The 27318-nt window shown below is 34.6% G+C and overlaps 1 protein-coding gene across 3 annotated transcripts in view; it reads right to left on the reverse strand.

Annotated features, from left to right (window-relative positions):
• LOC116427482 (uncharacterized) overlaps window positions 1–27318 on the reverse strand; it is a 101832-nt gene that overhangs the window by 59741 nt on the left and 14773 nt on the right. For all 3 annotated transcript variants that reach the window (XR_012999177.1, XM_076370028.1, XM_076370027.1), the window contains exons 2-8: window positions 11023–11262; window positions 9597–9727; window positions 8679–9303; window positions 5528–6317; window positions 4251–4328; window positions 3973–4178; window positions 2370–2605 (exon numbers count right to left, since the gene is read on the reverse strand). Coding sequence is in view for 2 of the 3 variants with exons in the window: in XM_076370028.1 (XP_076226143.1) it covers window positions 2370–2605; window positions 3973–4178; window positions 4251–4328; window positions 5528–6317; window positions 8679–9303; window positions 9597–9727; window positions 11023–11262 (2306 nt within the window). In the remaining variant the exon portion in view is untranslated. The remainder of the gene's footprint in view (window positions 1–2369; window positions 2606–3972; window positions 4179–4250; window positions 4329–5527; window positions 6318–8678; window positions 9304–9596; window positions 9728–11022; window positions 11263–27318) is intronic.

A 27318-nucleotide genomic window follows, 5' to 3' on the forward strand; every position in this document is an offset into this window, starting at 1 on the left:
AGAATGCCCGTACAGTGAAAAGTTTCTCACCTTTGAAATGAAGTCTTTAGTAAGTTTCATAGGATTCTTATTTTCCCACCCATAGAAAATATAGAACAACGATAAACGCGCCGTAAAACACCAAGAAATACATGGACACTATGAGGGCAGTCAGTAGTTCGCAAATTCTTCTGATATCCATGTTTGTTGGATAACGTGTAAGTGACTTCGCTTAATCCGATTTTATCGGCTGTCGGAACGTACACGCGGAAGTATACTTTGCAATCATTCGCACAGAATTTTCGAAAAATTCCAATTCACATAATTTAAGTTGTCGATCACCTACCATTACCTCATACAACAACAAAATTATAAGCTATAATATTTCAGATTAACTAAACCAGATAAATATTTACGTTTCCTCGGTATGTCTTCTATTGTTCTCCATTATATTTTCCAATTTTATGAACATGTTAACTCTTTGAACTGAAAATATGCCTCTCAGGCGCAGCAACAGTTTTCTGCATCAAAAACTTGAGATACTGTGATTTACAATTAAATTCCAGTTCCGACTAATTTCATGTATTATCGACCATGTTATCTTTTAAATGACCGCAACTTTTCCAAAAAAAAAACTTGTTCGGAAACGAGTATACATTTAGAGTTCAAAAGTAAATAAAATTTATTGTAACTTACTCAGCAATGATTTATTATTTATTGTTCATTAGACGTTGTTCTTATAACACGCGATAAAGATTTCGTTTTACTGGAAGTTGTTTTTCAGTCATTCATATTTTAAAACTTGTTAAGTTTGTTTTCGAAATGACAAAGTCACGTGACAATCCTAATAACCGTTGGATAAGCGAAGTCACGTATGTACGAAACTGGCCGTTAAAGCACTCGGGACCAATTCAGCGATCACTGCTACATTGATGAACAACATTTGATTCTGGATCGACATGTTTTATATACTCGTTAAATATTCCTCACACGTTCACTGACACGAGATATTTTTCCAGTATTCCTCTTATCAGTGATTTCACGTTGGAACACCGATACGGCAGCGACATGCTGCGCTCGCGGTATTGATAATACTGGTTCCGTTGTTCGTAGGTTTCACAGAGAATACTAACTGGTTTCATGGAGACCAGCATAGTCCGGGTTTCAGAAATCGATAAGTTTTATCGTCGTCGAGTGCCATATGTTCTGGTGAATTTTTATATCGCATCTCTTCAAAAAGTATAGATTACAAATAACAACGCATCATTCAGCATTGCATGCCAAGTATCGGTTCTATCTAGTGGCATCCGACGCACTATTCGAATTTGAACAAAAAATTATTGAATAACGTAGTGTATGATATTGACAATACATAAGTACATTTATAACATTATTATTAAGCTAGCTCATATCCGTGTTTCGTTTGGCTGTCCGTTGATATTATTAATAACGTGTATTTGAAATGCGTACTTTATAAATATAATTAATGTCAATATTTGGCACCTCTTAGTCCCCTTACACAGTTGTTAAAACGGTAATACAGAGAAATAAAATTGAAAAATGCAAGTAATTTATGGCTGAATATAATATTGTAATAATTGAAATATATTTTCAGTCAAACAAGAACACTACATACACCTGCAAATTAAAATCTTGTAGAGTAAAATTCAAAAACATATTTAAATGTATTAATATTTACAACGTTAAATGTTTACATTTCTGCAATTACATTTTTCATTAAGAAATTTCGTATGCATTTAGAATCGCTATAAATACAATGTACTTAAAAATATTTCACTTCTCTCGTCGCCTAAGAAAGCCATTATTAAAAAAGATATACTTTCATTTTCCTGTAATTTAAAAATTTGCACACTACGTCTATTTTCAGTAAAATTACATTTCTTAATATTTTTATTCTTGTTATATTATACTAATACTTTTGAAAACAAAATACTGGAGCTATTACTTCCTAATCTTCTAAGTGAATATAGTTATTACCTTAGGAGTTAATTCTTGAATAAATAAGTAGAGGTTTATTAAATGTTAAATTTAAATAAGAATAAACATTTATAGTACGTTATTCACGTTAGCCAAGCCGGCCAGTGGCTCAAAAGTGAAGAAAGGCAGGGGGATTCGAACCGAGCGCCGTGAGTGAACATCACCCCTTACCCCTCTTCACTTTTGAACCACAGGTCGACTGGGTTCACGTCAGTAACGCACTGAGCGAGTAGTCAGTGCAACTGTAAATATGCAAATACATCTGCAGCCTAGTATCAAGGACGCACGAATAAAAGTGATAATATTGAACACAGAGATTTATGAGGTTTTACACACAAGAGAACTTGTTAAACGTATACCGATCATGACAACGTGAACTTGTTTCAACATACCTTGAGCATCGAATTGCCTTCTTCTACGTAACATGCTCCTTCCTTGAGAAGAGACAAGACCTGTTCTTCTATGATTATCGTTGTGTGGCTCATCTTCTCCCGCACTTGTTGCACTATCACGTTGCACTATTTCGTCGCTACCGATCGCGGACGGCACGATGCCGTTTCCGTTTCCGCCGAAGAGCTTCACTTTTCTCTCCAGTTCCACGTAACCGTGAAGGCCTGTCTCGCTTAATCTAATCGACAAAAATAAACAAACGTAGATTACACACTAGACAATATAAGAAATTATAACATTCGAGTATTCTTGAAAATGTTTCTTTTCTACGGTTACATAATATTTCTTGAAATTGGAATAATACAATATTTAACGATAATTGTTCAAACTAATATCGAAGTACGCAGAAAATGATCAATAAACACAGTATGAACGTAGTATGTACAGATTTGACATGACATTAAAAATTTATGTTTGATATATTTGATATCTGAAGCAAATTCGAATATAATCTATTTTATAATTATTCAGCAGCATGATCGAAGAAAGTCGTTATAATATAATTGATAATGTAGCAAATACAGATGTATGATGAACAGAAGTAGAATCTATCTATTACACGCCAGAATATTATATTACTGTATTTACACCATTTTTAAATACAAAAAATCTACAAGTGATGTATGAAAAATTATCTAGATATATGAAATCACGGCTGAGTAAATTCTCTTTTATCTCGATTATAACACTGCAATACATTATAATACATTATATTGAAATGGCAATCAATTCATAATGCGTATTGTAAATTTATTTCAGCAAACAGAATGTTAACATTTCTCCTAATTGTAACCTCACGTCGTATACAGAATGTTCCACAAATAGAAATGTGTGAGAACCTGTAAATATTGAATCGGGACAGGAAGAGAAATTCTTTTTGGGATCGGGGCAGGTTTCCTAAAATTTTGAGGTTTTCAAAAATGGTTGGTATTTCCAGAAAACCCGAGGACTCGGTTGCAGTTTCGAGACGCGTTTTGGTGAGAACTCAAATCGACGGTCATTCTGCAGTGACATTTCTTGTACTCAACAATTAAGGTTTATATAAATCTACGTATATACAATCTGGAGAAAAGCGCTGCAACTGATGACCCAGTAACAAACTCAAGATAGATCACTCCCTTATCCTCCCTTTTCGTGTTTCTCGACTTTTTGCTTTCATTCTCATTTACTTAAAAGCTATAAAAGACAAGGTTGATAGAAAAGTGATGATTGCAGAGCAGATACACACATATATAAGTTACACAAACAATGATTAAATTTGTCTCTAAATGTCCGCGTGTGGACGTTAATATCTTATTTCAAATGTCATGAATATAATTGTATGTCTGTATATTATACATTTGCATGCCACAAATATGTAGGTAGATAATAGTGTTAATAGTGTTACTATCTTGTTTTAATAATGTGACTTATCTGTTGGTGAAATTGAAATTTATCTGCCTATGTTGGCTTTATGTCTTGGATCTGTGTATTACTATTATATTAGATTTCTATTATACATGAATGTTCTATTTTTATTATTATTATTATTTAATTAGCTTATACCTCACACTCTCGCTACCGCTACTTTCATATCTGGTACTGCTGTTCGATTCTCTTCTGGTCCTTGTGATTGTATCTCGTATCCTTTGCGACGCAACACAGGAATCTCCTGTTTTTCGTGGAAGGGCAGGTGTTGGCTCACTTTCACTCTCCCGTGGACTATATCTCGATGATCGTGTACTTAATGGACTCGCTTCAGGTGACAAATGCTATAAAGATATTTAGGGTACAATTTATTCATTGCATTTGAAAACAAGAAAGTACTATTTAAAGATACTTACGCTGGAACATCGTTTATTTAGAGCTTCATCCGTGTCATCGGTATTAGAAAACTCCTCCTTGGAAAACTTTCGCCGCACCTAAATAACATGAATTACTGTGAAACTTGAGAACACATAAAATCACATTTCTCTTAAAAGAAGTGCTTTGTATTTGTATTAATAAATATTTATATTTGAGAGTACTTTAACTTCGATTAACATTAAAATAATAATACGAGAGAATGTGAGTATTAAATAATTAACTTAAAGAGGGTAAATTATTATTCTTTCTATATTCTATAACTTCTATAACTTATAGATTCTATAACTTCAAACAAAACTGAGTTATCTCAGTAAAATGTAACATTTTCCTCCATTTTGTAAGTGAAATTAGCTGACGAATGACGATCAGAAAACTATAAATTGAAAGAAATAAAATAATATCACGAAAATTTCTGAAATTTTAATTAATATTAAATAGTCCCCCTTACTTTGTTACTCATTTCTATGTTTAATGTTATATCTTATTAAAACACTTGTAAGAATACTGAACTGTCTTTCGGAACAAATGAAGTTGATTTTTATAAAGAATGAATGAGTACTTTATATTCTTAGACAAAAATTTCTTCTCTTATTTGGTAAAATCATTATAATTATTGTTATTAAAAATTTTCCAGAGTCAATATTTGTAAAATACTATATAGCTTAAAATTTCTAAATAAATATATATATAAATACATACATACATACATACATACATATATTTATTTATTTATTTATATACTCTATTAAAGACTTTATAAATATTTGCAGTGTAAGTATAAAAAATTATGTCTAAATACTGTACCCTTAGAAACATTTCATTCTATATGTAATTTAATGTTGTCTCAATGAACAATCTCATACCATTTAACAGTCTTGTACATTGCACTGCTAATGCTTCTATTTAAAATACTAAATTTTCTAACAGTTCTACTAAACATAAAAGGCTTATGCTTATATTTATTGCTGCATAAAATTTTGGAATGTCTTAGCAGATAAAGGACAATCATAAACAAATAAACTAACAAAGTATACCAAATTATAACTATGAAGCTATAAAGCAACATAAATAATATAATATAACAATTACTTCTTTAATCCTTATATAATTAATAGGCCTTTCAGATCCAGTGATAAATAACCAAGTATCTGCTAATCCATTTTTCAAACCTAAACACATAGAAGACACTTGGTGAACAAACCAAAGTTTTCAGAACCAGCTAACTGTAATACGTTTCAACAAATTGCAAACTAACCACTTGGAAATCTTCGAATTTCTTTCCCTGGTTAATATCCACTGCAATCTTCCTTTCATTTTCCCTGAAACCAGTACCATCCACTTCAACATGATCAAACACATATTCAACAGTTTCCTTAACAGACTCTGTGTCTTCAATGCCTCCTTCATCTTGTTCTTCCTGTTCCATCCGATCCTCTTGCCCTGTCACTATCTTCTCCATCCTGTCACTGTTCTTCACACCTTCCATGTGCAGTTTCTCTTCGGGATCAACAACGTCAAGCATTATCTTCTCCTTGCATTCTATCTCCAGTCTCACTCTATCATTCTCTTTCACATTTAGACAGTCCTCCTCGTTTCTTGACCACTTATCATCAAACGTCTCCCTGTCTTCTCTAGCCAGCACCGCTTTAGTCCTGCCCTGTTCTTGCACCGTCGACTTGGGTCTCGTAGAGACACCCACACGTTCCTCCTCTTTGCCATCTTGCTTTCCTTTTGTAGAGACGCCCGTGGCGTTCCCATTGGAATTCCCCCCGCTGTTCCTGCCCACGTCCTCACGGCTGTTGTCCCGCCGGAATAGTCTAACACCGTGTTTACAGTCCTCCTTGTTTCCTGCTTGAAACGCGTTGCCTCTCACCTCTTCCTTCGAGTTCCTGCGACTCAACTTGCCACCAAATCTTATGTCGTCCTTACTATCCTGACGCTTCAACTTGTCCTCCTTGCTACGAGTTGACAATAATTTCGGGATCAGACTAGGTACGCTGATGTCTTCACGGCTACGCCGTAGATCGTCGGTGCTACCCCTGTACCTATAACAAATTAACGTTCCAAATTATATAGACAAACTGATTTTCTTCTTGGAGTTAAATTATTTTTGTATTTTAGAATTCTTGTAAATCTTATAATAATTTTTCTTTTCATAAAATATTTCTTAATAAATTTCAGTAGTTTTGAATTCGTTCCTATTTTAATTGGCAGTAACCATCTTTTGAATATTATTATTATCAATCGCGTTTATTACATTATTAAAGTTTGTCATTCTTTGGACTTTCTCTCTATTTCATTTTTTTAAGCTTTTAAACTTCAACATCTTAAAATTATTTGTACTCGTTACTCGGTACAATCTACTATTGTTTTCTTTGCAATTCTCACTTTTATAAACAATACAGTAACACTACAGTAACACTAGATAAATGAATTATTAGTTATATTTAGATAAATGATTAATTTTTTTTTTTATAATTTATTCGAAAGACTAGTCATTAATCATTTTTCTACCTCTATCTGCATTTTTCCTTTCTTGTGTAGACACACCCGTCTCTCAATTTACATGACAGTTTTTATGCGCGATATCAGTTTACGCGATCATCACCATTTATTTGTATAAAAATATAAAGTTCAGATGTGTGTATTTATTTAACATTCTATGGACCGCAAAAATTAACATTAACAATGTAAATGAAGTCGAATTTCCAAATATTTCAAGCGATGAAAGTAATGAATTTGTGTAAATTAAAGAGTAATTAAATTTTATTTTTGTTTTCTAAAATGTCATTATTATTATTTTTCGTTAACATATATGAAATAAATATGCATTACTATAACTTATATCAATTTTTCTTTCCAATATTTTGTTTCTTTCTTATTGTCAGATTATTTTTTAATGCGCTCTGTTTATGTTAAATAAAACCACGTAGAACTGATACTCCACGTAAATGGAAGGAAGGGTGTAAAAACATTTTATAAAGTACATACTAAATTATTTCTAGTAATTATTTTTTATATTTTGCTTTTACTGAAGTTCTTTTAATATGTTAAAGAGGCAAACGACTCTGTAAACCCAAAAAATTGACTACATCTACTTGTTTCGTTCATTGCTTGTACATAAGTTTTTTATAGGGAATATTTAGCAACAGTTAAATTCTATTTTCATCATATTTTTTGATCATTAAAAAAGAAAAAATTTTAGCGACAAAATAAGTGAAAATAGATTGTCTCCAATGTAGTGTACAATTTTTTTAATAGTTCAATTCAATGAATTTTTATAAATATTTAAATGTTTAAATATTTTAGAGTTACTAGAGTTTATGCCCTCTTTATAGGATTCTGTTAAAAATAATTCATTATCATTAGACATTTCTTTTACACTTCCATTAATATTTTCCAAGTCTATAAAATATTTAAATAGTAAAATTTAATAATTGAGATAGAAATTTATCATTACTTCTTTTATGTATGTAAGTATTTATATTTATATTTATAAAAAAAATATTTAACCTTGCACATGTCACATAATCAACAAATTCCAGTTTACTTTACATTTCTTTCGTCAATTAGATGTATATTGAATTTTTTAAGCGTTATTTGGTATTTACGTTCATTTTAATTGCTACAATTGCCCAATTATGAATCCTATTTGTCTACTATTAAACCGCTAATTTCCATGATTTAAATGAACGATCGATCATCAATTTTTTTACGAAAAAGTAGAATAAACTGTATACTAAATGTCCATAAACCTATCGTTGAGCGCTATGTAATGAGTAATTAAATACTTTTTATTCCAGAAAATAGAAGACATTTGATTTTAATAACAATATTGTTTTTCATTATACATTTTAACAATAAGTATACTTTACGGACTAGGGACTTAAAAATATACTTTTAATACATTTTCATTACTTGTTATACAGAATAGATCAAATAATAGTAATCCTAAAGTCCCTAGTCCGTTTTAATGTGTTATACGAATTTATTTAACATTTAATATTAAATGCACAGAAGGCTATTGACAATTAATTTAAACTTATTTCATATAAGTTTAAATATGACATAACTGTGAAACTATAAGATAATTTAAATAAATAAAAATAATACAACAATTCCTTCCTTGATTCTTCTCGAATTAATAATTTTTCGTTGGAATAATTAATAAAAAAAAATTTACCAATAAATTATTTAAATCCAAAATAAATGATAATTGTGAAACTATAAGGGAAACTGAGTAACCCGATGAGTAACGCAACAATTTCTTCTTTAATTAATGAGCTCTTTGACGATAAGCATTAGCATCAAGTCTATCTTCTAAATGTAGAATATATAAATGCTTTTACCGTTCAAAAAAATCAATAATCTAAATGAAAGGAATCAAGGAAGATCTAAGAATGTACCTTTGTGGTATAAGAGAACGTTTCGATGATTCCTGTGGGCTCCTGATGTCCTCAAATTCTTTCGAGCTTCTTCGAAATATAGGAATACTCGACTTTCGTTCGCCATGTTTTGACTGGCCGAATTTAATTTCCGGAGTGATAAATTTCGTTAAAATTCTCGGTGGTTTGATTAACGAGATTCTCGGCGAGTTTTGTTCTTGATTATTTCCGGTATCCTCCTGTTCGTCGATTTTCGTTTTAGCAGCAATCGTAACGGAAGGTCGGTCAGGTTTCTTCGGTTTTATGGCATCGGCTGATGGCACTTCCTCCTCTTCGGTGTTGGACGATTTTTCGGCAGATTTCGTGTTCGTTCGTTCGTATGAGTCTACTCTCAAAGCAGATTTCTCCGGCGAAATCGCTACGTCTTCGCGTGCTGTATCCTTTACGGAACCATTGCAGTCGATCTGTTCGTTCGTCTCCTGCGTAACTGGTTCCTCTTGGTACGAGCGTGGAGCTTCTCCGTGTACGGGTCTGACAATTTCGTTTTCGTTGATGATGTCCCGATATTCTTGTCGACGAGACGGCAAACTTCGGTATATACGCAGCTCTGGTGATTTTCTCGCCGCGGACCAACGTGTAGGTGGACCTGCATACCGAACATAACCTGTTATTTATCTCTCACTCTCAACGAAATTTCCTTTCCTTTTCCATGATACAAAGTTTTTTATTCAGTCTACCAATGACCATTACTTCTTGTCAGAATCAAAGTTTGTTTTTATAAAGATAGACAGCCTGAAGGAGTCAGATAATATTCACGTTCGTTCTCCAGCGGAATCAGTTATTTTCAAAGAAAGTAACGTAGAAAGGTGTTTTCAAATAAAACTAGTTTGATTGATTTATCGGTAAATGTAATAACTGATACAGTTGTTCGAAACGCACCGTTAATAGTCCAAGCGCGTCGAATGCTGTGCTTCAATATTTCAACAGGTGATACAGAAGACTTTCCGTTAATGGATCCTTTGCACACCGCAGTCTCGTACGTCCAATTTCCCGTGGTCGCGTTCAGTTCCCTGCACAAAGAAGTAAGAAGAATTACAATATTGTGGTTCCAAAATTTCGTAACACATTCTCTAACGAGCGATAGAAGGCCTAGAATAATCGAGAAAATACACTGTGAAACAGTCTCTGAATTTCGAGATTGCGGGTTTAAATCCTGTTGACGCGAGTTCCCCTTCTTTTTTATCCAGCATCCTATATTATCCATAGTCGCAGTTACGAATCAACGCTGGGGATGTACTATAATCTACAGAGGTAGGAATCCTTTGAATGTAAACTACGCTATAACGAAACATAATATGCAGAGTAACAGACTGTTTAAAGGATACATTTAGTTATGTCATGCGCAATCCTATCGCTCCAATCATTTCTGCTCGAGAAACTGGAACTCGTTAGAACAGGTACATACACATCATTCGAATACAATAGTGTACTTGGGATAATATATTCTGAATATAATGCACAGATTTCCTCTTCTTCGTACACCGAATACGTTGAAGAAACACCTTTAACATTAACTCTTTGAGCTCGAGGGCTCCGGAGCAGAGCAATTTAAAATTTATCATTACAAACCGTGGAACTTTATTATTAAGTATGTTATAACATTTATATCTATAATCGATAAAAAACAATTAAATATATCTATGACTTTTCTTTTCATCCGCGTATCGTTTATTTATACGTTAATATGCTTTTTCTATTAAAATTGCTTGGAATTGCTGGTAATACCAATGAGAAAAAGTTTCGAGTGCAGAGGCTCAATATCTTCAGGGCTTATGACCCTACGCTGCTGATTCGAAATTCATTCGTTTCAGGATTTCAAGCTCTATGCCTAATAAGAAGCATTTTAACCCTTTGCGGTCGGAGATTCTTGGAAACGTACGAAACCTTCAATAGATGAAGCTAAATTATATATCAATTGCTTAAATAATAGAAAAAAAGAAAACTAAGTGCTGATCTCTCGCTGTTCGAGTAATTCAATCATTTGTTTGCGATTTGGTCTTCCAAATATGAAAATTTCGTCTCGCCGAAATGTCGAGATTCGTCCGCAAAGGGTTAATAAATATATTATGTACAGTATATTATAAATTACACCACGAAAACGTCACTATAGACTGTTCATTTCCATAGTGTTTTACAAATTCTACGAATCCTTTGTTATCCCTAAAACGGTACAGCAACTACACCGAATGTTCTGCAGACATTAACCGAATCACCATGCCATTGTTCTGCGGAAGTACGCTAAGATCGAATGGGAGGCACCTCGGGTACTTTCCTTGTTACAGAAGAGGGGAAAGGAGTTACTCACGCGATTCCGTAGCAAACGTTGCAGATCCATTCCACGTCTTTGTTATCGGCAAGGCTCCTGACCTCGATACGGCACTGTCTGCAAACTCTTCGGGCGCAGCGAGTACACCGCGTGCCGGTATTGTAAAATCTTCCGAACGGTGCGCTGCATCTGGTGCATTTGCGTCCTTGGTACGATAGTTCGCCGAACGACTTCGGGAGTCCCCTCCTCCGTAGAAATTGCAGATCAGCCTTCAGTTTTCTGTAAAACGAACGGTTCCTTTTTTAGTGCGTTGGGCACGTGCAAAAGGACGAGTCGTTTATATTGTAGTGACATGTAACGAACATAATCGGCATCCAGCGATAAAAATATCAAAAAAGGAAACAATTAAAAATGCAACGAAATGTTCAATCGCTGGAAGAGTTCCCCACAATAGAAAGACGATAAAGATGCGTTTGCTTAATTGTAATTACTTTGCGCCTTTTGTTCGTTTCGCACGTTGTTTATTAGACACATCAGAAAATAAAACACTGCCGCCGTCATTTATTTTTAAATGTATTCATAAATTTTTGAAAACATTATACTTCATCGATTTGGAACATTCTTTTAAATCCGTTTATTACTTGGAATACTGTCGGCAATGAGTTAAACGCAGTATCACCGAAGATTTAATCAATTTTGATAAGACAAAATGTTCGCTTTAGTTAACGCCTTCTACAATACTTTTTCAACTCAAATTACTTATCCGCACATCCAGAGTCTAAATCCAATATTCGATAGGCACATTTCTATATAGCGAATAATAAACGTTTATTATATATATATAATATTTATTTATTATTTATCTTTTTGATCTTACAAATCAAAGCCATACAAAAGAAAACAGTAGAATGTATGTCAATGAATTGTAAACGATTAATATCCCAAAGATTAAAATAAAACTGTAGAGTAAGCAAAAAAATCGCCTCATAACAACAAAATGCAAAAACCTTCTCCGGTTACACTATGAAAAGCATCATTAACGTAAAATTTTAAATTCCAGAGTGATTAATTAATGTCAAAAAATAACAGATAAAAATTAATTTTACTTATATCTGTACTTTCGAATTTGAATACAACCAGCAATCGCTAGACAATTACAGGGGCAAACACAATTTATATATATATATAATAATTAAAAAGTATACATAGTACCTATTGTGTACATTGCAATATATAAAGTATCTATACAGTTCTTGAGTATATTTTTATGCAATGATTATTACGTGTATGTAATATGTTTTACAGTTTAAAATAAAGAATTTATTTCGAAAATTATAACTTTGATATCCACAACATGCATGTCTTGTTTAAAATTGTTTACAGTACAGAATAACTATTATTTAATATCCTGTTTGCACAAGAGTATATCATCAGGCATCATTTGGCTAATTTGTATTTGTAATAGCCTGTAAAACATATTGAGAAAACGTTATAAGTTTCTGGAGATCTGTGGTGAAACTTTATTTATTATGAAATATAACTAAAAATGTTATTAGTAATGTAAGATATGAAAATAGTAGATGGCTTAAATATCAACTAAAACTGAAAATACTGATTTGCGTATAAATTAACTGCAAACTGAAGTAACACTATGCTTCATACATTATAATTTCCTCATAAGAGGGCGTATTCAGACATTTAATTGCGATGCACATTTTAACAAATTTTAATTCTGATAAATACATTTCAAAAGAACACAGAAATGCATAATATCGGTATACTAATAATAGCAGCATCGACGACAAGGTTTTGGTATGTCAGCATAAAAAGTAGAACTCGAATGTAAGAGAAACAGTCTCCACATTGAAAGTAGCACTGTAATTTGGGCTTCTTACAACTCGGAACAATGGGTTTCTCATCATTAAAATAATTAATCGTTGTACTCCTAATAAATACCGAGCAAGAACCTTGTTTCGTATTATTCAATAAATTTCCGTCTTGGCTTGTGCTCCGTGAAACATAAAATCATCGTGCACTATTATTTCGTATATAACACTATTTCACGTTCAGGTAATTGTACATCTGATATGAGTCGATGAAAGTCAGTCTATTACACGGGCAACTTAACTTGCGGACACGGATGAGAAATTCTTTCCTCCAATAGCTTACGATAAATAAGAAATGAAAAGAAACTGAAAGTTGAACAATGATACAAAATATTCGTATGTTACCCTTTGTTATTTTGGAAATCAGGTGCTAACTTTCATTTGTGTTTACTTGTCCTTTTTGAATCGCTTCTAATAAATAACAAATACAGACATTTGAAAAGGAGGAAAAACGCACAATAACTAGGAGAGTGTAAGGGAACGTGAGTCTTGAAATAGAAAATAGAAAAATGGCAGAATGGGAGGATAAAAAGATAAGATAAAAATGTGAGGAAGGCTAGCGAGGAAAGTCAGCTGGTAGAAATGAGATCAGCGCAGTAACAGCTAATGGTATAAACACAAAACAGTTAAATAATTAAGGGAAGAGAATAGTGGTACCGAGGATGAGATGAAGATTTGGCAATAAGTGAAAGTGAAGGGCGAACAGTAAGGTAAAGAGAACGGGAAGTAGGAGCACTCCTGAAATAAAGGATATACTTACTGGAAAAAATAAACGAGAACGTGGCGCAAAATCCATTTCGAAATTCTATCAACGACGAAAGTACCTGATCAGAATACTTTTCATGAAATTTAGTACAAAATATGCCCATTAACGTGTATGAATGGAGCCCCAATTATTAATTACTAGCTACAGTCTCAGAATTCTAGTAGAAGTGCTTAGCTCAACTTTCTTATGACTACGATCAGTGAATCATCCATAACCTATATCAATATTCCTCTTCACATTATTCAATATTTACATAAGCTTCAATAAGATAGAAGTATTTGTTTACTTTCCACATGAATGAATATTAAAATATTGAGAAGTTTCTACTTTTCCAAATCGTAACGTAGTTTACTATTGTATATAACAAAAATGATCCCTTCCCCATTCTTTTTAACACGTTAAATGCCGTGTGGGTCACCAGTGACCCTCAACCAAATCGAATTGTTGTAGTTCATTCAATTAAACGTTGATTATTTGGAAACATTTTTATATTATAAATAATACTATCTACTGCGGTGACATTCAGCTAGGTGAATATGCGACAATAATAATACATTTCAATGAAATGATTTAATATTATACTTTTCCTATTATGTGTATTTTGCTCTATGAAATCGTGCGGCGTTCAACGTGTTAAGATTGTTCCACCTTTTCAATCTTAGGGATATTGTTCGAAATAAAATATTTTGCATGTTTGGAGTTTGTGTATGGAATAAAGATCTTTGAATCTTTCAATTTTAACAGATTCTCGTGAAAACAAACGGTACTTATCTCCAATGAATTTTTAATTTAAAATTTACTAGTCGAACTAACTTGATTTGTTTTATTTTAATACACTATATATATACAATTTTATATAAAAATTATTTTTGTAATATTGTAAATTCTAAATAAACACTTATGTTATACATTTTGCATTACAGATCATACGTTTCTCAATGAAAAAAAATGATATCACCATATTCTTTGAATATTTTAGTTTACGCAATAAGCTCAATTTGAGAATGAAAGCTTCAGAACTAACGTCGTAATATACTGTTAAATGTCTAACAGTGTGCGTCTATGGGTGCCTGTTCTTATCACTCGTATTCTGTACTAACTCTAATAATATCGATAACTTTAAAATCGTATCCGTCTGAATGATTTTATTTATATATACGTGAATATTCCTTTCACACTTCTTACCAATCACACTTTTTTCTTAGTAATCAGGTTTATATGTGTTAACTTGCATTAATGAAGCTACACGTTGCGCTTCAGGTTTGTTCAAGGAAATATAAACTGGAATCCTTGGATCTATACATCCCCTATGGCCTTCAGACATGTTACCGAGGGACTTGATTTTGAACATTTTTTCCCTATACATATATATCACCGCAGCTCGGCTTTCATTTCTGAGATATTTATAAAAATATATTCTTAGATTTTTAATCACGTATTCGATATTACAAACTTTAGTCAGAGATCGAAGCTGCTTATATTGCCGCTGTGTAATACAGAGAAATTGTTTCATTTAAATAATAGACAATGGTATTGGTGCTAAGTAGGGCGGTATACGTAATCTCGTCCTTATTCACATTATTACTTCACAGCTGCAGAAATTCTTCGAATCTGATAGGATTACTGGCAATTATAAAGACAAAGCGTGGGCGGAGAGCTGCGGCTCCACTAATACCAATCTCTATTATTCACATGAAGTTCATCGCATATTAAAAGAAACAGCTTCAGTAAATGAAAGTGAAGACAAAAAATTTGAGCGCGATGCGAAACATTCATGCCTCATAATTTTAGAACCAATATTAACCCTTCACACTCGGAAGAATTTCACTAGAAACATTCGACACATTCCTATGAGACGTAGATGACATTATTTGAAACGAACTTAATGAGAAAATATACGTAAATTAAGAAACAAAGTTATTTTATAGAATATTTCGCATATCGATGCATTATACGAAACTTAACATGATATATAACACTTTGTAATTTTGTTATATCGAATCAAATGGTGACTGAGAGTTACCTCTCGAGTGCAAAGGGTTAACTGCCAAAAAGTTTAAGGGTTTGGATGTACAGAACGATGACTTTAGCAGTAAATTGTATATAAATACGATAACTATGCAGTCCGGGACATATTTTTAGGAATATTTGAAAAACTATGGCCATACGGCGGTAATATGTGTAGGGAGAAGTTGTTCAAAATGATGACCTTTTTAACATATTTTAACCGTTTGAGTCCCAAGCGTCGCTTTCGCGCTTTTCAGATTTCATGTCGAAAAAATGCAGCGCATTTGAACGATACGGACAGCTGACGGCGCATTCACAATCTGACGAAACGCGCTCAATTTTTCAGACGCATGTACGTCGCATCGCTACTTTTTTGTATATAAGTAATCCAAGTAATACATTTTGTATTTCGTTGTTACCTATTATAAATTAATATATTTATATAATAGTATTAACCCTTTGCACTCCAGAGACGCCTCTAAGTCACCAAATGATTTGACACAGCAAAACTGTAAACTTTGTATAATGCATCAACGTACGAAATATTGAAAGAAAATAGTTATTTTCCTCAATGCATGTGAGATTTCTTAATTCAATCTAAGAAAATGTCGTTTGTATCTCATCAGAAAATATTGAATATTTCCGATGAAAAACTTCTGGAGTGCAAAGGGTTAATATCGATTAAAACAAGCGCTGTCGTGCTGCTTGGCTTTTCTCGACCTAAAATAAAAGGAGCACTATCGCGCCGCTTGGATTTTTTCGCATTTCATTCAGAAAGCTCTATTGCGCTGTCCGGCTTTTTTTCGACCGTTTTTTTAAAAACCTCTGGTACTCAAACGATTCAGATCATCCACATCGGCGTGGAAAACGGTGATGTAAATAATTACTAGATATTTATTTATTCATTTTTATTTTCACCTTCAATTCTCTTTACTACAATATGAATGAGAATGAAATTTCACATTTCATATCTCTTCATCCTGTGGTTCCTATAATGGGAACCAATCCTTTTAGAGGAACGAATGTTGCATTTAGAATGCTATATTATGTTAGAAAGGGTGTTACAAGACTTACAGAATATATTATAAATACCCCTGTAACAAGGACAACCAACTGGAAAAGGTGAAGGTAATCACTTACCTTAAAAAATACCACATCAATGACTTTGTCCTTGACATATGATGTTCAGAATACGGTCCGAAGTAACTTCAACTAATAACTTAATTGATAGTCTTAGTGCATCTTACATTTCATTATACACATGACTGTCGTTTTTTCTTACAATTAGTTTCAGAAATATACGTGAAGAAATATTCAATGTTACATACCGAACCTTGTAAATCGTGTTTGGATTACATGTGGATGGAAGGTGACAGTAGTAGTCGCTAAATAATGATAATGTGGGCACAATAATGGCGTTGATTCAAACTCGATTATATTCAAAAAGTTATTCGAGAGTGATTTTCCTGAAACTCTGCATATTGGTAGCCCTTTGGATCTAACACTGATTCTGTGCAAAAACTTTTTAGACAAGAATTTTCCACTTTTTTTTATTTGTATTATGTTAATTTCTTTCTTTTTCTTTTATACATTCGATATATGAATCACACTTAGACACATTGAACATATTTCTTTCCATTATTATCATTTTTGTAATTGTCACCATAAAATAAAAATATAATATAATAATATGTAACATTAACCAAGAATGTGGAACGTGTGCCATATTAGGAGCCTACGTATTCCGATAGAAAAATAATAATTATTCTAAGAAGAAAATAGCAGCAAGTTACTTTTGAATAATGAAAAACAATCATGTTCTATGATAAATTATAGAAAAATGAAATTTTTTGGCCAATCTATAATATATTATGTAAGAAATTTGACTATTTAACTCGTCCGATATAAAATTTAACTACCAAACACAATACTGTTTCCTATTCAATGACAAATTCTTAATCAATGTTCAACTGTTAATACAATTGTTTCCTATTACTAATGAAGTGTTTCCCATGGCAATTGAAAAGTCAGGCTATTTTCTACCAAGCTTTGATTTTTTACCAAATAGACAGCTAATTCTTCGATTCGCATCCCTATGCGTCGTCGTGAGCGGTACAAGGTATAGGACGATCAATCTAGGTCTAGCAGTTCGGATGCTTAAAGCCACAACTTCGCGATCGAAACGTGATTAGTTTTCTGACACGCAGCTGTACGTAGTTCGTGGGACGCGTAATACGTACTACATAGAGGTCGCGAGTTTCTAACGAATAATGTTGTGTAGTTACATCGCTTCAATCGCACGTGCTTGTTATTACACTGTCATTATTGGCTGATTGTAAGTCAATCACGTCCGCAAATCTAACGCGTGATAAAATCGTCAAGGAGAAACATTGAAACAGAATGCGAAACATCGAAAGTGAACGACAGATCGAATATATTGTTGTAGAACCAAAAAGTTCTCACAATATAATTCTATCCAATTATACACAATAATCATACAACAAATTCATTAGACAAATTTTTCGCAATTTTCGACTAGATAGCGTTGTTATCTTATTGACGGAACGTTTCAACGCGTTGTATCTTACAACTGAAAGTCGCATAGTATATAGCGACGCGAATGGATTGAAAATATAAGAAATTTCGGATTCGATATTTACAACGGTAAAAGAATACGGAGCTCTTGTTCTTGCCCTGTGGTGTCAGCCTCGGGAATTAGAGTCCACCGAAGTCTCGGTTTGACGAAGCCTGCTATAAGCCATCTACTATGTATGTAAGTGTTAACCCTTTGCAGTCGAGAGGTGACTCTCAGTCACCATTTGATTTGACACAGTAAAACTATAGAATGTGATATTTAATGTTAAACTTTGTATAATGCCTCGATGCGTGAAACATTGGAATGAAACAGCTTTGTTCTTCAATGTACTGGTGATTTCTCTTCGAATTAGTCTCAAAGAACATCGTCTTCGCCTCGTAAAGAAATGTTACATATTTCTGATAAGAAACATCCGAGTGCAGAGGGTTAAATTTATGGTATCAGGCGCGATACCCAATGGACATGCTATGTTGCGATACGCCTGCGATTCAACGGCTGATTGCGTGACGCACATAATGCACATACGTGAACGCTCGTCCTATTGTTGCGGCCACTTCCTACCTATTTTCCATAGGTATGCATTCCATGCCAACTCTTGCAGATAATTCCTGCCTATTCTGATATAATTCTGATATTATTTCCTGCTGGAAATGACTAAAATTCCACGAATCAATCGGAGAAAAGAGATTTATACCGAAGGAATGTTTATTGTGTTTCAGTTCAAACAAAAAGCTTTTTCGTTCCACACCGAGGACAAGGAAATACACTTGTAGTCAAATGGTTTGATTTCCTTATTGTCGAGATAAGTATTTATCAAAATCTGGAAAAAGCTCGTGATCAATTTCACGAACAAAGACCGATATCCGAATACCGGGAATCGTTTCACGAGCAACAATTCGTAACTACCGAACAGTTAGCGTTCTAATTATTTGCATAAATGCTATCGCAATATTGCCGTGATTTTCTCGAAAATACGTTGCTCATATGCCCGTCATCCTTCAGTGGATGCCAAACTGTAACATCATTTAACAGTTCGCGCTTGCACTCTTTTACATGTGTTGGATGACCAACCTAAATACCGTGGGCCCGCTACATCTATACCGAGCTCTATCAAGCTAAAAAGTCACATCACTCGAGAACAATCATAGAACGAGTCTTCAAAAATATATTTTGATAGTTAGAAATGTCTGGACTTTGGTGATAGTTTTTACTTAATTTCACATTATTGTATATTCCTTCAATTAGTGGATGGTTGTCCTTCGAAGCTCTAAGGATCTTAGTCGACACACATATTTAGAGGGTTGCTTGCTGGAAAATTGATATTAACGGTCCACCTACCCTGTCGCTGTTTTAACCGTGTCACAATCGATTATCACAGGAAGAAAGAAGCTGATTAGTTGGACTAAGCCATGTTTGAATAGAGTGCATTTACAGTGAATGCGAGTGCGTCTCCTTGATGGCTGATTGCTGACTGAGTACCCGATCGTGTCAGAGTGTTGGGCCAGTTGCTGAGGGTGGACACGCGGATTAGTTAAAATATACAAAAAATATTAATGGTAAGGTGGAAGAATGGGGACATGCTGATGAGTACGTGAAAATGGGAAATTCCACCCTGACCAACAGTCGTCTTCCGATGCAGACGCACTCCGGGACGACGAGTGTTGACTGTGTGTCCTAATCGCGGATTACAAACAATAAACTCATAAAATGAGTTTTCCGACACATGAATTATCGCTAGAAGATTTTAAGTACCGATTTACTGGCTAAGCGGCTCACAGATACAGAAGACATCTGCTGCCCAAATGAATTTATTAAGGTCAACCTGAACTCGATGGTTTTACGAGCTTATTTCTTGCGAGGTAACATAGTGCAATCTCGAACCTTAGTTCGACGGACTCAAATCAGAAATCCACGACGAACATTAATACGGTGTTTACGGAATTCTGGGGACACGAAGGTCCTGGAATGACATTGATGCAGCATGTAGTCGATTAAGGAGAATCCTTGCCCATGTGACCCTTCAGCTTGTGGTCGAGTTCTGTCGCTACAGGTTTTGTTTTCTTAAGGGAAAAATTTTGCAAACTCAAGGATGTCATTATTACCTCCTTCTTCGATATCCTAGATTAATGTTGATTTAGACTTTCGAAGGTCTCCATCGATTATTATTATATTGTTAGGCATCAGGACGTCTCATTTATCGAAGTGTCCCTTGAGGTAGGTCCCGTAGAAGGCTCTAATCGCTTTCTTTCTTTCTGGCAGCCTTAGTGTTCTTCGAATGTTCGTGATCTGTGAAATAAACAGTATCTTTTGTTCTTTGCATAACTTCGTATTTTATCGATCTTCCTGCCCGAAAAATCCAATAGTTAAAATATTCAGAAGGTTTGTCGTTTTAAGAACACTTTCGTTAAGAGATGTATATTACGTTTCGAAGCACTCGCAACGAGCAGATCTTTGTCACACATTATTTTACAGTGAACGCAGATATAAATTCCTTGCTGGAACTTTCATAAACTTTCAACCAATTGGGTTGATCATATAATTTAAAACATTTAGAAGTATATGAAAACCTTTATTTGTGCAAAAAATTGGACTTTAAACTTAATTTTTACTTGCTATCTCGTGCTTATTTGTTATATCTTGTTTAAGCGTTGTTTCCGTTATTTTTGTTATTTGTTATATGTAGGTCTCTGAATAAATTATTGAGTGTGGTGAATTGGAGTAGACTTAATAACGATACCTTCAGTCACCTCACTTCTATGTATAGAAATCCTGTTCCTTGGTGGGACCCTGAGTATGACACTTTTTAAAAGATTAAGGAGAGTTCCTTATAAAAAATAACAATGTACAAATAATCTTACTAATTTAATCAACTATAAACAAAATAACAGCTCAACTCTAACAATTGTTTAAAAAGAAAACAGAAATATTTTCATAAAATTTGTTGAAAGAATTGACACTCGTACTGATAATATGAAGTTTACTTGGAATACAGCTAAAGTTTTCAAAAATAAATTCAACGAACGTAACAGAAAAAATCTAACTTAAATGAACTTTTAACTTCTCTTAATAAATTAAATCTCCCATAGGTTCCTCCTGACCCTACTCATCTACCGGATTGTGTTTCCAACGAAATCTTTGACACACATTTTGTCTTTACTGAATTCAATCTGACTTTAAACTCCCGAAATTCGAAATCGTCATCAAGATTAGACGGTGTTATGTTACTACAACAGACGGGAGGAATACTCTCGAAGAAGAGGGTGGGATCTTATCCGGATCCAGAGGAAAACCAAAGTTGTTTAGGTTATGTATTTTATCGAGTCACACGATGATGAGTCCGAGATAGGAAAACGTGGTAGAGGTTTTAATTTGATGTTGACGGTTGTGTGGTTAGAATAATTCTACTCCTTTTCTCGGTTGATTGGATATAAAGGTATGTCTCCCCAAGGGGATATCTTAAGCCCGCTTCTTTACTTGTTATGTTTCCGATATTGCTAATAACTCACCAAAATGTATTTCTGTTTTGTAATTTGCGGATGACATTACAATTTTTTCGAAAATGTCACCATTAAATAAATGTGAACATCTTATAAAAAAATCTATATTCACTATAGAACGTAACCTTCTTTCTTTGGGTCTTACGCTATACTCACAGAAAACCGTTTTAATTCACTAAAAATTAGAATGAATGAATGATTTCCTTATTAAATCTAGCCAATTTACTCGCATTTTGTGTGTAATCCGATTTTTTCGGAAACAAAGTCTTAAATGAAAAACTTTTATTCTATATTTTCGACTTATTTTTTATATACTACCCGTAAACCACCAACACTCATCCTCGCGTCTAAGGCACGAGTCTACCAGGACGCCTTATTGAAAAGTATACTGATAAACCAGGATGAAACGCTCTTTCCCTCTCTCATATTCTTTTCTATTTCTTCCAAATATTTGAATATGCATATAAAAATGAAAAAGTTATCGCTCGAAAGCTTCATTACGAAATCTACATGTTTCTCCGTTTTGGGGGGGTTTTCATTTTTCACGCCAATTTGGAACGGAAAAATCTCCAAAAATTGTTAGGCGTCAACTGTTACATCAAAAACATCTCTGAATTTTTTCACAATTTTTATATACCATTAAATAGGGACAATACGATAAAAACTGATAATTCGAATTTACTCTATAACTACCCTTCTGGTTGAGGTAGAAGCCTGAAAATTGGTGTACAATGTTTTCTATTGATAAGCTACCGGAGGAAACTACGAGTAAAATCGATCTGAGGACACTTTTGATCCCCTTATCCTGCTACACTCTTTAAGCAGCATTACTGTATATATCACAAAGGAAATGTTAACACTTTGCCCTCCAAAGATTTCACTTGACGTATTCTATACCTTCTAATTAGATGTAGACAACATTCTTTAAAATGAATTTAACAAGAAATCATACATAAATTAAGTACCAAAGCTATTTTATTTTAATATTTCACGTATTGATGCAGTATACAAAGGTTAATGGTAAATACCAATGTTTATAATTTTGCTGTATCAAATCATCTGGCGACTAGGCGTCGCCTCTCGAGTGCAAAGGGTTAAATGCCGATGCGCATCGGTGACAATTTTAATGCATGTGCTCAGTTCTTAGTTCTCTCCACGAATGAACGTCTCGAGCACGCGTTTATATTGTTGCGATTGTGCAATGCGTTGTACGTTATGCTAAGGCCCGATATGCGCTGCTGGTCACGTCTCGATCTGCTCCCGGTTCGATGAAGTATCTTTCAATTACTTATATCCTGTCCTAATCTCGATTCGATCTCCTCAATCATCGTTCGTCGGAAACAAAAGACAAGAAAATAATTTTGAGGGAAGCGTGAGTGGACCGAAAGCGGACTGATGGTCTGTATCGAGTTTAATATGATACAATTCGATTGCCGGAATAGCGTGAATAACGATACGCCAACCGACAGAGTAACGGCATCTTCACGGTTATTGCTCGCACAACTGATTTTTCAGGAAAAATTTCCAGGATATACAGTTAGGAGCAGAAGTTGAGACACATACGATATTTTTACAAAAATGAATTTTTTTTCAATGTTTGTGTAGCGACTTCGTCGCTGCCAGCCTCCTGCGTTTCACTCTCAGCTTTCTTTTTTTATTTTCCATTTCCAGAGTATCCAAGGTCCTGGCGAGCCTGGCAACGGCGATCTCGTATATCTGGCAGCCAGGTTTCAGCAGGCTGGGACTTTCTTAAAAAAAAGGAAAGATTGGAACGTTTAGTCCTCTGCCTGCGCTAATTTCTTGTGCGATTTTGCCGGGAAAATTGAGAAAATCCGGAGTAAGGAGGTAAAGAAGGCTTTAAAAAGTCTTCGGAAATCGTGCAAAAGGCACATTTTCCCTAAGAGTTTTGCCCTAACAACGCGTTCTCCGTGTTCACGTCAGCCTATTTCGTGCTTGTTCGTTATATCTTGTGTACGCGTTGTTCTCGTTGTTCTTGTTGTTTTCGCTATATTTGTTATTTTTGTTACTTGTTGTACCATTTCGTGTGAATAAGTTTTTGAGTGTAGTGAATTCGAGGCTTAACAATTTCAAAGAATGGTATGACCTGCTCAAAGCCCAGATTTAAATTCTATCGGAAATGTCTGGGCACATTTAAAAATGAAACTAACGAATGGATATACTGATCCACTAATGAGAATAAATGATTTTTGGCAAAGAGTGCAACAACAGTGGTTGTTCCATTACTCCAGAATAGTGCAAAAATATAATTTTGAGTATGCCTAAACACATTCAAACCACTATCTAGGCTAAAGGCTTCCAAGCAAATTATTAAATGCATACGAACATGTAATGTTTATTTGAAAATGAATTGTGGTGCAAAACCGATTACACGAAAAATATATTTATTTATCAAAATAATAATATCAGGATCGGTAACATTTTTTAAACGCCCAAAACATTGTACTTAATGCTATGTATTTTGTTTTTTTTCATTCTCTATGCAAACATTGAATAAAAATTTATTTCTGTCAAAATATCGTATGTGTTTTCGCTTTTGCTCCTCACTGTATATATCCGTTTATAGTGACGGAGTACAGCAATTCAACTCCTGAAGGAACGGAACAGAGCTTGGAAGCAGCGCGGTCGAAAGTTTTGGAACCAAAGGTCTTTGGGGGGCCTCGCATGGGACCGCCAGAGGAGCTTCGCCGGGGGTCCCGCAAGGGTTTTACCTGTCTAACCTGATACGTACCAATTGTGTAGGGTTTTTCCAGATGAATGAAAGTTATAATGAGTCAGAGTGGATGTTGTAAATCACTGAGCGGATGAGGACGTATGCCTGCAAAACGATTTGGAAAAACGTGGAGTGTGATAGAAAAACGTGCATGCGACCGGTGTCGTTCCGCGTCTGGACAGCGCCGGGATGTTTGGTAAATAACGTGACTGCGTTTGGAAAATCTTGACTGGCTGAAAGAATGTGAGGAAAAGTGTCTGGAACCGAGCGACTGAGCCGTAAGAAAAGCGTGTACGTGACTACGTGATTTTTGACCATGAACGAAAGATGCGAGTGAGAAGGGTGCAAGGGTAAGAAAGACAGGGCGAATGGGGGTGTGCATTAAAAGCGAGTGGAACGCATGGTCGGTTGATAATTGAGCGTGACTTTTTCGAGCAAGACATTCGTTGAGAGACATTTTGAGAGAGAGTTGGCGAGTAACCCTTAGCGAGTCAGCGAGTTATATTGAAATAAAATGTTCTTCACATTTTTGGTATAGTTACCAAGTGAGTGTATCTTTTCTTTTTTCATTCCCTACCAACACGTGGGATTTTTAATAAATAAATCTTACAATTGTTTTCCACGTTTCCGAATGGCGACGTTGCTTGAACTGCAACGGTGTATCGAGCGATATCTTATTTTACGTAGTGTTCAATATAAACAAATGAGGTATGGAGAGGGTAATTCTCCCTGAGGGAAAAACTCTAGAGAGCTCGGTAACTCCCAATTCGACGCCGTTGATTTAGAAACTTTGGCCAAGGTTTCCTATCGGATATGATATTGGAAATAAATCAATTACTGAATATGGTGTACATAACAGAGAACTTTATTATGGTATGTGAAGTCTTCACAAGTGAAGAAGCGGACTACGCCTCAGAAACAAGAAACACGTCCGCAGCGAGAGAGATTCGAAGATCGCGGTAACCAGTACGGACTGAATGGGGAATTTGAGGGGAACACGGATTACCCTTCCCTGGCGTTATCGTATGGTTCTGTGGTGGCTGCGGAGGTTCTTCGAGCATATCCACAGATGAGGAACGGGGTAGTGAAAGGGGTAAGGCGCAGTGGGAAAACGCAACCGTTTAATTGCTTTCTGGCTTCACTGGCGGTAACCGACTGCATGATCTATGTACGGCATTTTCATCGTTGCCTCTCCATCACGATTAACGTTCGTAAATGACATCAACAGTAAATAATAATAAAATTTCAGTCATCCTCCCCCCAGAAGAGTAGAGTCGTTAAGTCTGTGGTGTTTCAGGAGTAACTCGAAAATAGTGTTCCCATACTATTTTTGGTATGGAGAGAGTATCTTTTTGTGAGGGGAGTGTCACTAAAACGCTCGCAGGCACCAATTAAAACACCCTTGCATTAAGTATACATTTGAAACTGAATCATAATTTAAGAAATTAAATTAAGTTTTATTTAATTAATAGAGCTGGAAATTACTATTGCAGAAAAAATAAGAACAAAGTCTGCGTATTGCAAGAAACGTTGTGGCCCAATCGAATACTGATCTTCCGTACCGGGATACTCGTAAAAACAATGAGATACAAGCTTATACTTGAACTACACGCGAAATGGAAGAACGTCATACAACTCAGAATCTGGTTAATGAGTTACACACGAACTAAAACTTCTCAGTGATTGTACAATTGAACAATTCCTGAGAGAATCGTAATCACCGTAACAGACAGATCGTGGCATGTGATAAATGTCACCTCAAGAGCGATGTATCCTGCTTCCTTGATCCATAATAGATACATCTGGATCGTGAAACGTTCAATGCCAAAGAGAAGATGCGTGGGAAGGAAATTATTTGCTTGAAGTCGCTCTCGTATGTATACCAAAGAAATAAGAAAGTTCGCTCAAAGAAGTGCTCTTTTCTAAACGACGAAATTAATAACAAAAATGACATATGCATCGAATTTGAAACGTAGATGGTTGAAGTACAGCTACCCTTCGACTCCTATGAAAGCAATTTTAAAACTTCGCAAAATTCAACATTTTTATAACTACATATTCGGGCAAGTCTCCTCTATTTTCTGCGGTAAATTTTAACTGCCTATCGTTTTTAGTTTTCAAGTAACACTTGGTTTTCTGAAAAATTCGACCGTTTTTACAAAAACCCAGTTTTTTCGCAAACTGGACGTAACCCAGCAATTTGGTGTTCGGATTCGTATTTAGGGTAAGGAGCTCTATAAGAATCATCTAGTGATTATTGCAAGACACAAGACAAGATCAAATTTATTCCACAGCGTAATTATTTCAGCTTCAACAAGTCTTATTTGCAACGACCTGCATTTTTCTGTTTGTTCACTTAAAAGGCACAGATTTTCAGAAGAGTGCTGAATAATTTTTTACCTAAAAGGATGAGGTGGGCTAAATAAGTTTAGTAACCTCTGACTCAAAAAAGTTTATTAGAAAGACGTTTAAAGGCGGAAACTAAAAATTTTAATGGATCTATTATCACAGTACAAGTTGTTTGTACATGTACGAAAAGTGGCACCATGCTTCAGGCCATCTAACAGACGCATTCAGGAAATGCATATGTAGCATTCAATGTACAGTTACCCGATTTAATATTCGAGCAACGTGGTATTTCTGGAATTACTGTTCTATTTGCTTATTTGAAATATAGTTACATAGTATTCTAGTTCGTGATTGGTTAAAGCACATACTCTAATTTACAGACACATCAAATTAATTGATTTATTGTTCACTGTTATATGCAATAATAAATTATCAACGAAACTAGATTGAATTCCGAGCTCGAAAAAATATTTGGACACCTATTATACCTTATCACTTACTTC

This window comes from Nomia melanderi, chromosome 8 (assembly GCF_051020985.1).
Source record: "Nomia melanderi isolate GNS246 chromosome 8, iyNomMela1, whole genome shotgun sequence".
NCBI classification, from domain to species: Eukaryota; Metazoa; Arthropoda; class Insecta; order Hymenoptera; family Halictidae; genus Nomia; species Nomia melanderi.